Source organism: Etheostoma spectabile, chromosome 1, assembly GCF_008692095.1.
Source record: "Etheostoma spectabile isolate EspeVRDwgs_2016 chromosome 1, UIUC_Espe_1.0, whole genome shotgun sequence".
Classification (NCBI taxonomy): Eukaryota; Metazoa; Chordata; class Actinopteri; order Perciformes; family Percidae; genus Etheostoma; species Etheostoma spectabile.
In genome coordinates this window covers 31,828,001-31,845,704 of record NC_045733.1, presented here as the reverse complement: position 1 = coordinate 31,845,704, position 17,704 = coordinate 31,828,001, and the positions used below count along the sequence as shown (strand labels likewise).

The window sequence follows — 17,704 nt, the reverse complement described above, 5'->3', positions numbered from 1 at the left end:
TAAAATTTTTAATTTTTAAATCTCGCCTAGCCCAACCTAGGGCCCTGGGTGGAGCCGGCCCTGAGTGGAGGCAGCACTGGGTGGAGCCAGCCCTGAGTGGAGGAGGCCCTGGGTGGAGCCAGCCCTGGGTGGAGGAGGCCCTGGGTGGAGCCGGCCCTGGGTTGAGGAGGCCCTGGGCGGAGGAGGCCCTGGGCGGAGGAGGCCCTGGGTGGAGGAGGCCCTGGGCGGAGGAGGCCCTGGGTGGAGCCGGCCCTGAGTGGAGCCAGCCCTGGTTGGAGGGGACCCTGGGTGGAGCCGACCCTGAGTGGAGCCACTGGGTGGAGCCGACCCTGGGTGGAGCCGGCCCTGAGTGGAGCCGGCCCTGAGTGGAGCCAGCCCTGGGTGGAGGGGACCCTGGGTGGAGCCGACCCTGAGTGGAAGCAGCACTGGGTGGAGCCGACCCTGGGTGGAGCCGGCCCTGAGTGGAGGCAGCCCTGGGTGGAGCCAGCCCTGAGTGGAGGGGGCCCTGGGCGGAGCCGGCCCTGAGTGGAGCCAGCCTGAGTGGAGGGACCCTGGTGGAGGGCCGAGGGAGGCAGCACTGGGTGGAGCCAGCCCGGTGGAGGGGGCCCTTGGTGGAGCCAGCCCTGGGTGGAGGAGGACCTGTGTGGAGCTGGCCCTGGGCGGAGGATGCCCTGGGTGGAGCCGCTGAGTGGAGCCAGCCCTGGGTGGAGGGACGGGTGGAGCCGACCTGAGTGGAGCGCACTGGGTGGAGCGACCCTGGGTGGAGCTGCCCTGAGTGGAGGCAGCACTGGGTGGAGCCAGCCTGAGTGGAGGGGACCCTGGCGGAGCCGCCTGAGTGGAGCCAGCTGAGGTGGAGGGGACCCTGGGTGGAGAGGCCCTGAGTGGAGGCGCACTGGGTGGGAGCTGGTGGAGGGGCTTGGTGGAGCCAGCCCTGGGTGGAGGAGGCCCTGGGTGGAGCGGCCCTGGTGGAGCCGGTCCTGGGCGGAGGGAGGCCCTGGGCGGGGAGGCCGGGTGAGCCGGCACCTGAGTGGAGCCAGCGGGGGGAGGGGACCCTGGGTGGAGCAGACCGGAGTGGAAGCAGCACTGGGTGGAGCCGACCCGGGTGAGCGGCCCTGAGTGAGGCAGCACTGGGTGGAGCCAGCCCTGAGTGGAGGGGGCCCTGGGTGGAGCCAGCCCGGTGGAGGAGGCCCTGGGCGGAGCCGGCCCTGAGTGGAGCCAGCCCTGAGTGGAGGGGACCCTGGATGGAGCCGACCCTGAGTGGAGGCAGCACTGGGTGGAGGGACTTGGGGGAGCCGGCCCTGAGTGGAGGCAGCACTGGGTGGAGCCAGCCCTGAGTGGAGGGGGCCCTGGGTGGAGCCAGCCCTGGGTGGAGGAGGCCCTGGGCAAAGCCGGCCCTGAGTGGAGCTGACCCTGGGTGGAGCCGGCCCTGAGTAGAGCTCCCTGGGTGGAGGGGACCCTGGGTCGACCCGGCCCTGAGTGGCGGCAGCACTGGGTGGAGCCAGCCCTGAGTGGAAGGGGCCCTGGGTGGAGCCGGCCCTGGGCGGAGGAAGCCCTGGGTGAAGGAGGCCCTGGGCGGAGCCGGCCCTGGGTGGAGGAGGCCCTGGGTGGAGCCGGCCCCGGGTGGAGCCGGCCCTGAGTGGAGCCAGCCCTGGGTGGAGGAGACCTTGGGTGGAGCCGGCCCTGAGTGGAGCCAGCCTGATGGAGGCAGCCTGGGTGGAGGGGACCCTGGGTGGAGCCAGCACTTGGTGGAGGGGACCCTGGGTGGAGCCGGCCCTGAGTGGAGGCAGCCCTGGGTGGAGCCAGCCCTAAGTGGAGGGGGCCCTGGGTGGAGGAGGCCCTGGGTGGAGCCGGCCCCGGGTGGAGTCGGCCCTGAGTGGAGCCAGCCCTGGGTGGAGGAGACCTTGGGTGGAGCCGGCCCTGGGTGGAGGGGACCTTGGGTGGAGCCGGCCCTGGGTGGAGGGGACCCTGGGTGGAGCCGGCCCTGAGTGGAGGCAGCACTGGGTGGTAGGGGGCCCTGGGTGGAGCCGGCCCTGAGTGGAGCCAGCCCTGAGTGTAGGGGGCCCGGGTGGAGCGGCCCTGAGTGGACTAGCACGGGTGGAGCCAGCCTGGGGAGCCGGCTGAGTGGAGGTGGCCTGGGTGGAGCCGGCCTGAGTGGAGTGGCCCTGGGTGGAGCGGCCCTGAGTGGAGCTAGCACGGGTGGAGCCAGCCCTGAGTGGAGCCGGCCCGGTGGAGGTGGCCCTGAGTGGAGCCGGCCCTAGGGAGAGGCCTGGTTGGAGCCGGCCCTGAGTGGAGGTGGCTGGGTGGGAGCCGGCCTGGGTGGAGCCAGCCCTGAGTGGAGGTGGCCCTGCATCATGTTATATAAGCTAAATATCACATATGCAGTATCTTTATATTTCTTTTTTCTTCAACAAAGTTCTGAATTTAAGGTACTGTATGTCCTTTTGAATTCATTTACATACAATACAATAAACAAATAAAGACTAAAGTCAAATTATCAGTTCTCTAACAATGTGGGCAGTTTGACACGCTTTGGTTTTGACTTGGATTTTATACCCACATTTGGATGTGTAAATTAACATTATCATGGTGGTGAAACGTAACACGTTCGCTGCCTCTCAGCAGCTGCGAGTGTCCCGAGATAATAATTTATATTATTTATAAACTCATGTGTTTAACGACCACAGCCAGTTATCATGTGTTATATATATATATATATATTATATATATATTATATAGTCTTAGAGAGTCACATCTATTAAACCCAAACCAATCTCTGACAAACTAGCACTCAAACCACAACATTCTTGCAGAGAATATTAAAACCCTGACTGGGCAGACTTCCAGCTCCGCTCACACCTCATCACTAACAAAGGTCAGGGTTGGTGAGAGAAGCGGGCGGGGGGGGGGATGGGGGGGGGGGGTATTTAGGTGGTTTCCATGGAAGCTGCTTCCTCACAGCAGGAGGTGACGCGCCCACACGTTTATAAAGCTCTCTGAACAGAGAAAGACGAATGTCTCGCCCACCGGCTCTAAGCTTCTGGGCTGTTTCCTGGGCTGAGCTCCAGGATCCAGAGTTTCTTCAGGTTTACCTGGTCCTATAGACCTTAGTGGTCCCTAAAACTGTACTGAAGTCTCTTATATAGACCTTAGTGGTCCCTAAAACTGTATCTGAAGTCTCTTATATAGACCTTAGTGGTCCCTAATACTGTATCAGAAGTCTTTTTATATAGACCTTAGTTGTCCCTAATACTGTATCTGAAGTCTCTTTTATATAGACCTTGTGGTCCTAAACTGTATCTGAAGTCTTTTTATAAGACTTGTGGTCCCTAATACTGTATCTGAAGTCTCTTTTATATAGACCTTAGTGGTCCTAATGCTGTATCTGAAGTCTCTTATATAGACCTTAGTGGTCCCTAATACTGTATCTGAATCTTTTTATATAGAATCAGTGGTCCCCTAATACTGTATCTGAAGTCTCTTATACAGACCTTAGTGGTCCCCATTATGTATTTGAGTCTTTTTATATAGACCTAGTGGTCCCTAATACTGTATCTGAAGTCTCTTTATATAGACCTCAGTGGTCCCTAATACTGATCTGAAGTCTCTTTTTATAGACCTTTGTGGTCCCCTAATACTGGATCTGAAGTCTCTTTTATATAGAACTTAGTGGTCCCCTAATACTGGATCTGAAGTCTCTTTATATAGACCTTTGTGGTCTAATACTGTATCTGAAGTCTGCTTTTATATGACCTTAGTGGTCCTAATACTGTATCTGAGTCTCTTTATATACAGTGAGACCTTTGTGGTCCCCTAATACTGGATCTGAGTCTCTTTTATATAGACTTAGTGGTCCCTAATACTGGATCGAAGTCTCTTTATATAGACCTTGTGGTCCCTAATACTGTATCGAAGTCTCTTTTATATACAGTAGACCTTTGTGGTCCATACTGTATCTGACGTATGGTGGAGGGTGGGGGTTGTGGCCTTGACCAACTGCACTTTTCGGTTTGAAAGCCAGATGTCTCTCTCTCATTAATTTTTAGCATCAAACATCTCATTTCCTGCATTATGGTGAATTTTTATACACCTATTTCTACCTGAATCCGTTTATGCTTGAAATGTCTTAATGTAAAGGGAAACATAGATTAAGGCTGCTTTCATCTATTTATTCTCCTTTAGGTCGACTTTTATAATAATTAATATCTCAGATGTGTTTGAGCAAGATTTCTGCTCACGTTCCAAACTTTGTGCACATTCAACATATATCTCGTCCCATCTGTGGTCTCTGAGTTTTGGAGGAGTCGTGATGTCAGAATCATCTTTATTTGCCAGGTATGAGGGTTACATATGAGTAATCTTGCTTTGGATCATATAGCTCACAATGCGCTTACTCATACAGTGTATATATATATATATATATATATATATATATATATATATATATATATATATATATATATATATATACTATAAACAGAAACAATGTACAGTGGCTTGCATAAGTTTACACACCCAGGCTAAAATTGATTAAAAAGAGGAATAAAAAAACATCTTTTGGAAATGAATACCTTTATCAGGATGCATAGGCCTCTTAATAATACTATTTGGACTGTTGGTTGGATAAAAAACAACATTGTGAAGGAGTCACTTCGGGTTTATTTAAACTCAGAATGCATCACAATTATGTGGAAAAGTAATCCATTACTTATTCTTAAGTAGATATAAAAATATACAGAAATTGAAATGTACAGATCCCCTAAGAAGACACCCCATTTCTTTTACTCATGTCCCCTTAGGGCCTCTGTAAAAATAAGACCAAAACAAAGTAACATAAAATATCAGGATCAGCAAAGAATAAATAGAGAATAAATCAAGGGAAAACATTAAATAGGGAACACAATCTTACAGTTTTATTGGCTTTTAATAGTAACTGTTTTAGTATAAAGAAGCGTTTCTTTTAAAAACATTAAATTGAGGTTTTTCTGTGGCACATTTATGAATGTAAACCAGGTTTGCTAGTGTTCTTTTTTTTTTACGTTTACGTAATTACGTCACAGTCAGCATACGTCACGTACACGTCAGACGCCGGAGTTGAAAGTTGACGGAGGAAGGCTCGTGCTTGGACCGTTCGCGGGAAAAGGTCCCAAAACAAATCGGTTCTGGTGGACGCGCGAGCAACTTCAGACCCAGTTAGAACTTTTCTATAAAATATTCTATATTTAGTCAAACTAATCGATCCGATTGATAGAAGCGGCGTCTTCAAAACGCGGTACTTTAACAACTAAATGCTCCTGGGGAAACAGAAGTAGCTTCCAACATTAGCTAGCTACTTTAGGTAGCTCTAGGCTAACGCGACAGTGCTAATCCGTTAGCACCGCACGAGAGGTAACCGACGGTTGGCAGGTGGAAGGACTCGGTAACCGGGGAGAGGAATGGCGGAAAGACCCGAAGATCTGAACCTGCCGAACGCGGTGATCACCCGCATCATCAAGGAGGCGGTGAGTGTACAGAGTACTCGGATACTGAAGTAATACCACTGTGTATAAATACTCTGTTTACCCCCGTACTCGGATACTGAAGTAATACCACTGTGTAGAAAGCACTTTTTATGGTCTTGCCACCGTCTCGGATACTGAAGTGATACCACTGTGTAGAAATTACTCCGTTACCCCCGTACTCGGATACTGAAGTAAACCACTGTGTGAGAATACTCGTTTACCCTGTACTCGGAGACTGAAGTAAGACCACTGTGTAGAAATACTCGTTACCCGCTACCGGATACTGAAGTAATCACCACTGTGTAGTAGAAACTCGTACCCCCGTACTCGGATACTGACAGTAATAACCATCTGTGTAGAATACTCGGTTTACCTTGTACTCGGATACTGAAGTAATACCACGGGTTAAGAATACCTGTTTCCCCGTACTCGGTAATGAAGTAATACCACTGGGTAGAAAAATACTGTGTTACCCCCGTACTCGGATACTGAAGTAAGACCACTGTGTAGAAATACTCGTTTACCCCCTTACTCGGATACTGAAGTAATACACACTGTGTTAGAAATACTCTGTTTACCCCCGTACTCGGATATGAAGTAATACACACTGTGGAGAAATACTCGTTACCCTGTACTCGGATACTGAAGTAATACCACTGGGTAGATACTCTTTACCCGTACTGGATACTGAAGTAATACTATGTGTAGAAATACTCGTTACCCACTGCTACTCGGATACGAAGTAATAGTGTTGAGAAAATACTTGTTTACCCTTGACTCGGATACTGAAGTAACACACTGTGTAGAAATACTCTGTTACCCCCGTACTTGGATACTGAAGTAATACCACTGTGTAGAAAATACTTGTTTACCCGTATATGGATACTGAAGTAATACCACTGTGTAGAAATACTCGTTTACCCCGTACATGGATACTGAAGTAATACCACTGTGTAGAATACTCGTTACCCGTACTGGATACGGAAGTAATAACACTGTGTAGAAATACCGTACCCCCTGACTCGGCTAGAAGTAATACCACTGTGTAGAATACTCCGTTTACCCCGTACTGGATACTGAAGTAATACCACTGTGTAGAAATACTCCGTTACCCCCGTACTCGGATACTGAAGTAATACCACTGTGTAGAAATACTCTGTTTACCTGTACTCGGATACTGAAGTAATACCACTGTGTAGAAATACTCCGTTACCCCTGTACTCGGATACTGAAGTAATACCACTGTGTAGAAATACTCTGTTACCCCGTACTCGGATACTGAAGTAATACCACTGTGTAGAAATACTCTTTACCCTTGTACTCGGATACTGAAGTAATACCACTGTGTAGAAATACTCCGTTTACCCTTGTACTCGGATACTGAAGTAATACCACTGTGTAGAAATACTCTGTTTACCCCCGTACTCGGATACTGAAGTAATACCACTGTGTAGAAATACTCCGTTTACCCTGTACTCGGATACTGAAGTAATACTACTGTGTAGAAATACTCCGTTACCCTTGTTTTTTTCTTTCTTGTACGTTGACATTGAATATATTTTACTCTTGTACATGTTATTTCTCCTATGAGAGTTTTGTATGCAGTTTTTTTACATTAAAGTATTCCAGTCACAATCTTACGTAAGTAAAAGTACAAAAGTATCATCAAGAAATGTACTTAAAGTATCAATAAATTCTAGTTTAGCGTCCCATGTGACCAGTGGGGGTAAGTACTCGGATACTTGTTGCTTTACTGAAGTATTCATAGTTACACAACAGTGTAGAAATACTCCGTTTAAAGTCCTATACTTAAGGTCAAAAGTATCAGCATAAAAAGTGCCAAAATAGAAGTACTCATTATGCAGAATGGCACATTTCAGATTATATACACTCACCGGCCACTTTATTAGGGACCCCATGTAGTGACGGGTTGGACCCCTTTTGCCTTCAGAGATGCCTCAATTCTTCGTGGCATAGATTCACAAGGTGCTGGAAGCATCTTCTCAGGGAGTTGGTCCTATTGACATGATGGAATCACACAGTTGCCGCAGATTTGCGTGCACTGCACCATGATGCGAATCTCCGTTCCACCACATCCCAAAGATGCTCTATTGGATTGAGATTGGTGACTGTGGAGGCCATTGAGACCTAAGGAACTCATTGCCATGTAAGAACCAGTCTGTGATGATTCCAGCTTTATGACATGGCGCATATCCTGCTGAAAGTAGCCATCAGAAGTTGGGTACATATGGTCATAAAGGCAGATGGACAGGTCAGCAACAAATATCAGGTGCTGTGGCGTTGCACGATGCTCAATTGGTACCAAGGGGCCCAAAGGCCAAGAAAATTCCAACCCCATGGACACCCGCACCACCACAAAACAGCCTGAAGCAGTGATACAAGGAGATTCCCTGCATTGCTTATGTTGTAGACGCAAAATGACCCTACCATCCGGACTGTCGCAGCGAGAAATCGAGACTATCAGGACCAGGCAAGAGTTTTTCCAATCTTATTGTCCAATTTCGATGAGCTTTGCAAATTGTAGTCTCCGGTCCTGTTCTTAGCGTGAAAGGAGTGGAACCGATGTGGCTTCTGCTGCTGTAGCCCATCATCAACCAGTCGGAGTACTGTGCGTTCGAGATGCTCTTTTGCCATTGGTTGTGAACGGCGGAGGTGGTTATTTGAGTCACTTTGCCCTTCTATCAGCTCGAAACCTGGCCATTTTCCTCTGACCTCTGGCATCAACAAGGCAATTCCCAACCACAGAACTGGCCCGCTCACTGGATGTTTTCTTTTTCGGACCATGTCTCTGTAAACCCTAGAGATGGGTGTGCGTGAAAACAATAGATTAGCAGTTTCTGAATACCAGACCGCCCTTCTGGAACAAACAATCATGCCACGTTAAAGTCACTCAAATCCCTTCTTTCCCATAATGATGCTCGGTTTGGAACTGAGGAGATTCTCTTGACCATGTCTACATGCGCTAAATGCAATGAGTTGCAGCCATGTTGATTGGTGCGTAGAAATTAAGTGTTACACGAGCGTCAGTTGGACAGGTGTACCTAATAAAGTGGCCGGTGAGTGTATATATGACTATATTTTCGTTTCGTTTTTATTTCACACGTCATCGCTGTACATTCAAACACAATTCCATGAGGCACAACAATCACATACAGGACGCGTGAAATGGGGGAACCCCAAATAAGCTACTAAAAGCTTTTCGGAGGGGGCCCCCGAAAACAAACACCACACAACAACCGACACACCTCCAAAACTCAATTACCATGGACAAACAAAACCATCAAAACCCAAACAACAAATAAACAAACAGTCCCAGCACAAATTGTAACATTTTTACAAAACTATCAACAATATGAAGAAAGCAATTTTTCCTCGACACGCTTCTTAAAGACGGAGACAGAATGCAACAGTTTTAGGTTTTCCTCCAAGCTCGTTCCAAACCTGCGGTCCCCTACAAACTATACTCAGGCTCGTACATTTTAACCGACGTTGTTTTTTTACCAGTAATTCGGTATTTTCCCCTTGTGTCATAAGTACACAGGGGACGACTGATTGGGACAAGCTCACATAACCGGCCGTTTAACCTGTGAACGACCTGGAACATCATATCATATGATATACGTGATGTTCAGTGACCTCATAAGGGGCAAGACTCCAGATCGGCCCATCCGAGCTTTCCTTTCCTCCAAGCCCGAGCCGCGATACCCTGAGGCGGGTTGACAGCTTCTCCCCTACGGGGGCGGGATGGGGCCGAGGGGAAAAAGGCTGCATAGAATTTTAACATGCGGGGCCAAGGTGGGAGGTTGTGGTTGTTCTCTGCTCTCTGATGTATATGGGGAAAAATTCTCTTGGGGCAGTGCCGAGAATGGGGACGGGAGGTAGAACCTTCGACTGCTACTTGAGCGTGAAGTCATAGAGGAGGACATCGCATCGGCTCGGCCCTCTGGCCGGAGGCTCATTTTTTCTCTAAATGCAGGTAACAAAAGCAGAGCACGGAGACCCAGGAGCTCGGTTTACACCCATCCATTGTTTACCATGGGGGGGGGGGATCCAGATTAATGATGCGAAAGTTCAATGTTTTATTTTATTTTAAAAGCCTTTTAAAGACTTAACGACTTATTGATGTTCTATAAAACAAAAAGAGCGCCACCATTATTTATTCTGTTGGGTGTGTGTGTGTGTGTGTTGTGTGGTGTGGTGTGTGTGTGTGTTGTGTGGTGTGGTGTGTGTGTGTGTGTGTGGGTGTGGTGTGGTGTGTGGTGTGGGTGTGTGTGGTGTGTGTGTGTGTGTGTGTGTGTGTGGGGGTGTGTGTGTGTTGGTGTGTTGTTGTGTGTGTGGGGTGTGTGTGTGTGTGGTGTGGGTGTTTTGTGTAGTGGTGTGTGTGTGTTCCGCGCACGCGTGGGTGTGGAGTGTGTGTCGCGTAGTGTTGTGGTGCGCATCCGTCGCGCGCTTTGAGCAAGATGAAAACCCTCCCGCACCGCTTGTTTTCCTAACAGCTCCCAGATGGGGTGAACGTGTCTAAAGAAGCGAGGAGAGCCATATCCCAAGCTGCCAGTGTGTTCGTGTTGTACGCAACGTCCTGGTAAGAATAAAACCCACTCACAAAAATCTAACGCACAGTCGAGTATCAACACAAAACGAATTGACACATTTCTAGTCTCACTGTTTTATCTAGTCCGCACAGCATCCCTGGATGGGAGAATAATCTGCTCTGGTTTATCGGCATTTCTTAAAAAACAATCGCTGAGCTTTCATGTAAAATTGAGAAATGAGACGTATACACCTGTATTTTATTTTCCGTTTTCCATCTGTAAACGCATCAAAGACAATCGGATAACGAGATTGGTTTTTCGTGCTCTGGAGGAAACTACTAGACCTGTTGGGTCCTTGTAAATTCTGGAGTGTGGTCTAGACCTGCTCTATCTGTAAAGTGTCTTGAGGTAACTCTTGTTATTAATTGATACTATGAATAAAATTGAAGCAGGATACCCAGGGCTCAGTTTACACCTATCAGCATTTCTAACCACCGGGGGGGCCATAAACAGGCTGGAGGAACTCATATTAATGATAAAAAACCTCATAAAGTGACATTTTTATTTTTGTCATACTGCTCATTTTAGCCTAACTTATATCTACCTGTAAAAATTCTGTCTATAATAATAGATGAATATATATATATATATATATATATTCACCCGTAAACTCTGTAAACCATTAGTATATTATGTTCATCGTACACATCTGTAAAAATTCTATTTATAGTAATATCCACCTGTATATTATATTCAGTACATATCCAGCTGTAAAGCTTGCTGACAATACTTGTTATCTATATTTTATATTCATAGGCCAAATCTATCTGTAAAATTCTGTTTATAATAGTATTCATTTCCATATTTATGCACTTATGCACTTATGAAACCATTGTATATATCCTGCACCTGCTGCTATTGCACTTCTAGTTAGACCCAATTTGCATTTCGTTGCCTTGTACCTGTGTAATGACCATAAAGTTGAACCTAATCTAATTTTCATGCCATGGGACCTTTAAACTCCTCGCTACGTTACAAACATTGGCATCAGGATCCTTTCAAACGGTCAAAGCATCAGCAGTGGGGATATCGAAGTCTTCACTCAGATGTACCACAGCACAAGTACTCAACGCTCTGCTACAGCCCAATTTCGGTGTAGCGGGCGGAGAAAGGCGCCGATTACCCGGTTGAACTGCAGGTTTGGTAAATACGACGTAAGCTGAAGTATCGGCAGCGTGCGCTTCCTGCGGGTTGGCTACGGCGCTGACAACGCTTTGTTTGCAAATGTACGTACATGATCGACTTATTTATGAACGAGTTATTGAGGGCCCCAGTCTTTCAACCCGCTTAGTGTCTCAATGTTTTTATTTTGAACTGTCTATTCATGTGTTCTATCGTTTTCAATGTTTAATTTCTATTGATGAATTTTGTTGAGGAAAAGGAATAAGTGTAAAGGTTGTGTAATACAGCGAAAGACAGACTCGAAGGGTAACACTTTAAAGAAAAAGTGTGACTGTGTAGTGCCGAAAGAGCTGAAAATCGCGCAAAGACGGTCGTTGGGTAGCCACGAAAGGCAGCGCTAGATTGGCTTAATTAGTGAGAAGAAGAGTCCAAGGAGACGAAAGGTAACGTCTCTAAAAATAGAGTCGTGAAGGGTAGAGACACTGAGGGGGATCACCAAAGGAGCACTAACATGGACTAGTTAGGGTGAAGGTAGTCTCAAGTGGGTTAGATTAGATTAGATTCTACTTTATTCATCACACAACGGGGAAATTTCCTTATTACAGCAGCAGCATTTTCTTCAATAACAGCAAAAAAAAAAAAACACAAACAAGTAAAAACACAAGAAATACAGGCAAACAACAGACAATGATTATAAGGTAGACTGAAAGTAAGCGAAATGGCGTCAAATAAAGGTATAGGGTTACGGTTTTATATGTCTTAATGTTTTTATTTGTTACTGTTTACACTTGTTTTATGATTTTTTTTTTTTTTTTTGAGGAAAAAGAATAAGTATAAAGGTTGTGTAATACAGGGAAAGAAAGACAGGAAGGGTAGCACTTTAAAGGAAAAGGGTGAATGTGTAGTGTCGGAAAATAGACACGAAAGGCAGCGCTAGATCGGCTTAATTAGTGTGAATGTAGTCTCAAGTGGGTTAGGGTTTTATCCGTCTTAATGGTTTTACTTTTAGCTGTTTTTTACTCCGTTTTATCTTTTTGTTTTTACTGGTTTTGTGTAAAGCACCTTGAATTGCCCTGTTGCTGAAATGCGCTCTACAAATAAAGCCGCCTTGCCTTGTCTCTCACACATGATCATGACCAGGGTCAACGGCTGTCACTCATATACCAACATATAACGCATGTTTTTCTTTCCTGTTTCAGTGCGAACAACTTCGCCCTGAAAGCCAAACGGAAAACCCTGAACGCGGGAGACGTCCTGGCTGCGATGGAGGAGATGGAGTTTGAGAGATTCCTGGAGCCGCTCAGAGAAGCTCTGGAAGGTCAGTACATCCGTTCTACAGACGTATCGCACAGAAAACTACAAGGTCCTCCGCCTCAGTCCGGCTGCATGTGCACTTCAACGCACCAAACGCTCAACTGTCATTGACGCGTGATTTCCAAACGTTACCATCCGGTGCAAAACAAAAATACTAATAATAAGAACTAATAAAAGCAGCAATGAAGGTTATGAGAAAGAAAGACCACATTTCCCTTCAGACCATCTTTAGAAAAACAGTTGTCTCCCAGGCTCAGATAATCCTGAAGGACCCGCCCCATGTTTAGCACTTGGAATACAATGGGGCGTTTCTCAATACCAAGTAAGTAAAGAACGGACTTGTGTTCTTGGGGAGACCGTACTTGCTGGCTGTACCTGGAAGACTGAACTCGCAAGTTCAGAAGCACACAAAACGCTGGTGACGGTTTTGAGACGAAGCGTTCTCCCTGTTATTGCGCAACACCCCCAGCAAAGAGGGCGCTTGCCACTTTATAGTTAGCTTTGATGTGTGTGTTCATAATAAAGCAAGGACGGTCACCCTTCACACCGCCTTGTTGTTCTGTTGTTCAGTCTTTCAGGTTTTCATTTAAAGTGCTATTAAGTATCACGGGCCAATAACTATATAAATACAGACACAACGGCGGGGGAAAAAATCCTTGTAACATTGTTCGGGATTCAATTTTAATTGAAAGCAGAAAAGAAACGTTAAAATAGGTATTAAAATTATAGATGGACTGGGTAAAGTTAGCCACTGCCACTCATAGTTTAATTTTAGTTTAGTTTTTATTTACCAGATCTGCATGAGATTTTGTTATATAGAATAGTGGCGTTTGCACTTTGCTTCTGTCAAATTGTTTTCTTCTTTCTATTTATTAACTATATCAAAGCACGTCAGACTGGTCGCAAATAGTAAACTAAATAAATTAAAATAACTTTGGCTGACAGACGGGGAGGTGTGTGTGTGTGTGTGTGTGTGTGTGTGTGTGTGACTGTGTATGTAACTTTGACTGCGTGAGTATGCATGAGTGTGAAGTATCTGTTTTTTTTATTATTCAGGTTTTATTGATTTGATCAGTGATTGACGGGGGGGTCATTGATTCTTGTGTATGTAGGGTGGACTGTATGTGTGTGTTATTGATGTTTACATCAGCCTTATGTAGCACTGATGCCCAAGGCAAACTTCCCCCAGGGGACCATAAAGCTGATCTGGATCTTGATGTGCAGCACCTTTGGGAGAAGCGATGCCGCTGATATGAGATGTGAATGTTGACGTTGTTCATGCGCACGTGGGCAACGGAAATCTCACGAGAGCGAGGCGGCCGCAGGTCTGAGACCCGAGCAGCGTGGTTGCTTTTCACCGACTGCAACAGCCAGGCGGACCCAGAGCATGCTGGGAAAACACCGGCTTCTCAGCTGATTTAACAGCTGATTGGTTCAGAATCGACGCAACATGATGACGTTTTATATGAACTTTTCGGCGGGATTTTAACCGCTATTGGTCTGATTTAAAGGCTTATTCTGTACAGATCACATGTTGTGTGGCTGCTAGTGACGTTTAAAAAGTCAGAGAGACTAAATATGTCCAATCACGGATCATCATTAAAATCAGCAACACATCACATGTAGAGCATTTTAAGAGCTACTCTGTCATAATTAAAACAACTAGAGACTGTGTACCGGCTGACATGTGGGTCTGATTATTAGATTTTATTAAATCGGAATCGCACCACAGTGTTTTTGTCACTTCCTGTTCAGCCTGAAGGCGGCTGGAATCGGCTGGAAACTGTCCGACTTTACAGCAGCTTTTTGCCCCCCCATCATCCACTTTACAGCAGCTTTTTGCCCCCCCGTCATCCACTTTACAGCAGCTTTTTGACTCCCCCTAACACCCCCCCCCCTCCTCGTCCACTTTACAGGCAAGGGGGCGCAGTTCATCTCCAACGAGCCTACTGTTAACGTCGTTCTTCTTCTTCTACAGTGTACAAGAAGGGCCAGAAGGGGAAGAAGGAGGTGTCGGAGCAGAGGCGTAAAGACAAAGAGAAGAAGCCGGACTCTGTGAACGAGAAGAGCCGGGAGGAGGAAGAGGAGGAGGAGGAGGAGGAGGAGGAGCGCATGGAGGAGGAGCCCGAGGTCGAAGCCGAGAACGACGCCGAGGACGAGGAGGTGGAGAACTGACGCAAACGGTGAAAAGGCACTCCCATCACCGCTGGACGTGGTGCGTTCAAGGGACGCTCGGCCACCAATCAATCAATCCATCCATCCATCCATCCATCCGGGGGTTCACAGAGCAGCGAGACAAGGACACAGGTGGGGGGGAGGAGGGGGGGGGGGTGTCTCACCGTCACATTTAACACCGTCACATTCAACACCACCTTCTCGGTGCAGCTGCTGTCTTCAGCACAATGAAAACCACAAGTCAAACTACGTCCTGCACTTCCTGGTCTGTGGTCCTTTTTGTATTTCCATTTTTACTTTTGTTTATATTTGCGTCACGCTTTGATACGACCCGTTGTCGACGGTAACGATGTACAGGTATTACGTACGTGTTGTGTACAGTTATTAGTGCGTTACACTCAGAAAGTGAGCTTTTCAATCCCCTCACCGCTGGAGGGAGTGAGAACATATTTTAACCCTCCTGTTGTCTTCCAGTCGAAATTGGTCATATTTTTCCACATTATTATCACTTTTTATGACTTTTTTTGTCACTTTTTCAATGTTTTTTTACATTTTTGGTGTTTTATTTTTTTTCAAAGTTTTTTTTCATATTTTTAATCTTGTTGATTTTCAGCGCTTATTTCGACGGCTGATAATGACAAAAAAGAACTGAAAACGGGTCCATTTGACCCAAAGACAACATGAGGGTTAACGTAGTTTGACCCAGGTCCAGTTAGCCGCCCTAAGACCCGTCCTTCAATAGCAGCTAATTGGTTGGGGTTAGGCATCGCCGGCCGATTGGTTGGTTGGGGTTAGGCATCGACAGCCGATTGGTTGGTTGGGGTTAGGCACGACAGTCGAGTGGTTGAGGTTAGGACGAGCAGCTTGGTTGGTTGGGGTTAGGCATCGCCGCCGATTGGTTGGTTGGGGTTAGGCATCGACAGCCGATTGGTTGGTTGGGGTTAGGTCTCGAACTGCGGTGGTTGGTTGGTTGGGTTAGGTATGACTGCCGGTTGGTTGTTGGTTGGGTTAGCATCGGGACAGCCGTTTGGTTGGTTGGGGTTAGGCATCGACCGGTTGGTTGTTTGGGTTAGTGTCCGACAGCCGTGGGTCTGTGGTGGGTTAGGCAATCGAACAGCCGATTGGTAGAGTTGGTGGGTTAGGCATCGACAGCGATTGGTGTTGGTGGTTAGGCAATCGACACCGATTGTTTGTTGGGTTAGCGATCGACGGCCGATTGGTTGGTTGGGGTTAGGCATCGCCCGATTGGACGGGGGTAGGACCTGTCCATGCAGCCATGGGCGCCTGGCCAATTGTAGTGTGTGAATGCTATGGAAGGGCGGGTCTTGGCGTAGTAGGATTCTTAAATTCACGTCCAGTTATGAATAGGTTTGTTTTCAGAGTAGCACCGTTACAGTGATGCCTTCAAATTAAGACAAATAAAAACAAAACCCTTTTTTTTTTATTGTTTACCAAAAGAAGCCAAAGTTCTTCAGTGTTAAACATAATAAAGTCCCGTTTATGATCAGTAGGGCTCGTTTTGGTCTGAAGTCGACTAAGATTTCTTTGATTTTTAAAGGTGCTCTAAGCGATGTTGGGTGACGTTTGAAGTATTTCCAAATTATTTCGAGCTTATCTCTTTACCACATCTGTTGGTTAAATCAACCGTATGTCAACTATTTCTCTTTAGTCGAGGACATTTACGGTTCAAAACTTCAAATAAATAAGAATAAAATCTGAAATGGGATGCGAGCGTTTTGATAAGAAATCACGCGCTAGTTTAGAATTTGAATCACTGTTGGGTTGTACTGGAGCAAGGTGTTTTAACTGCACTTTCACGTACTATTTCACAAAATACTAGAAGCAAATACTAATGGTGTAGCGGCTAAATGTGATGAGCAGCGGCTGTGCAGACGTGACTTCAGTATAAATATCTGTACTTGCGGACGTCCTGTTTCTTCCTGATCTGCTGAGTTTTTGAACCATTTCTACTTTTCTAGAGTTGTATATGTCGAGCTGAGATTTTCAATAAATATTTTGTATAAAAAGCCAAACCTGTATTGATTCCTCACTGACCTAAAATACACACCTTAGTTTTTGTTTCAACCTTATTTTCTTGTGTTTTTGTGTCTAAGTGACTGATGGAAACATGTGACATTGGTCCAGTATTAAGCAAAATTGCTACAGTCAACAGCAGCAAAACAAGCTTTGATGTAAGTTAACTGGACAATTATTGCTCAAAAGTGCTGGTTGTGCTCAGATTAATATTCTAAGTGTCTGACAACATTATGGAAAGGATTTCTAAGCAAGTCAACCTTTCTGTTAAAGAGTAAGATCCTTTTTTTAAACCGAAAAACATCTGCAAAATTGCATTCGTTAAACCCACCAGACTCCATGTAAATAAACAGTCATTTTAGCATCATGAAATACACTTCATTCAAAGTCAACAGAAACTAAATATATCTATAAAAAGCACTTTTTGGGTCGTCTTTCCACTTTCCCAACCATCACAACTCATGTTCTGGTTAAAATAAAACACAGTTTACAGATTTACATGTGAAAATATGTTGGCCTTAAACACGCTTAAAGTATTGCTTTTTTAAATGGAGTCTGGTGGGTTGTGTCCAGCTTGTGTTTACCTTCACTTAAGTGCTGGTTTTGCTCAGATTAATATTCTAAGTGTCTGACAACATTATGGAAAGGATTTCTAAGCAAGTCAACCTTTCTGTTAAAGAGTAAGATCCTTTTTTTAAACCGAAAAACATCTGCAAAATTGCATTTGTTAAACCCACCAGACTCCTTGTAAATAAACAGTCATTTTAGCATCATGAAATACACTTCATTCAAAGTCAACAGAAACTAAATATATCTATTATAAGCACTTTTTGGGTCGTCTTTCCATTTTCCCAACCATCACAACTCATGTTCTGGTTAAAATAAAACACAGTTTACAGATTTACATGTGAAAATATGTTGGCCTTAAACACGCTTAAAGTATTGCTT

The 17,704-nt window shown here is 45.9% G+C and overlaps 2 protein-coding genes across 2 annotated transcripts in view; one reads left to right on the top strand and one right to left on the bottom strand.

Annotated features, from left to right (window-relative positions):
- Positions 1 to 3,503, bottom strand: part of LOC116692412 (proline-rich protein 36-like) — a 5,198-nt gene extending 1,695 nt beyond the window's left edge. The window contains exons 1-2 of the mRNA XM_032520702.1: positions 3,489 to 3,503; positions 37 to 2,254 (exon numbers count right to left, since the gene is read on the bottom strand). Of these exons, the coding sequence (XP_032376593.1) occupies positions 37 to 2,254; positions 3,489 to 3,503 (2,233 nt within the window). The remainder of the gene's footprint in view (positions 1 to 36; positions 2,255 to 3,488) is intronic.
- A 1,570-nt stretch (positions 3,504 to 5,073) lies between these two features.
- pole3 (polymerase (DNA directed), epsilon 3 (p17 subunit)) lies at positions 5,074 to 16,755 on the top strand. Its single transcript, XM_032520807.1, has 5 exons — positions 5,074 to 5,498; positions 10,016 to 10,101; positions 12,433 to 12,551; positions 14,526 to 15,667; positions 15,925 to 16,755. The coding sequence occupies exons 1-4, from the start codon at positions 5,433 to 5,435 to the stop codon at positions 14,720 to 14,722; spliced, it is 468 nt and encodes a 155-aa protein (XP_032376698.1). The 5' UTR covers positions 5,074 to 5,432; the 3' UTR covers positions 14,723 to 15,667; positions 15,925 to 16,755.
- Positions 16,756 to 17,704: the final 949 nt, after the last annotated feature.

Bases quoted from the DNA above. Each gene is read 5' to 3' on its own strand.
- pole3 (XM_032520807.1), top strand. From the start codon at position 5,433: ATGGCGGAAAGACCCGAAGATCTGAACCTGCCGAACGCGGTGATCACC. The intron at 5,499-10,015 runs GTGAGTGTACAG...TTTTCCTAACAG, and splicing joins CCCGCATCATCAAGGAGGCG to CTCCCAGATGGGGTGAACGT. The intron at 10,102-12,432 runs GTAAGAATAAAA...TTCCTGTTTCAG, and splicing joins GTGTTGTACGCAACGTCCTG to TGCGAACAACTTCGCCCTGA.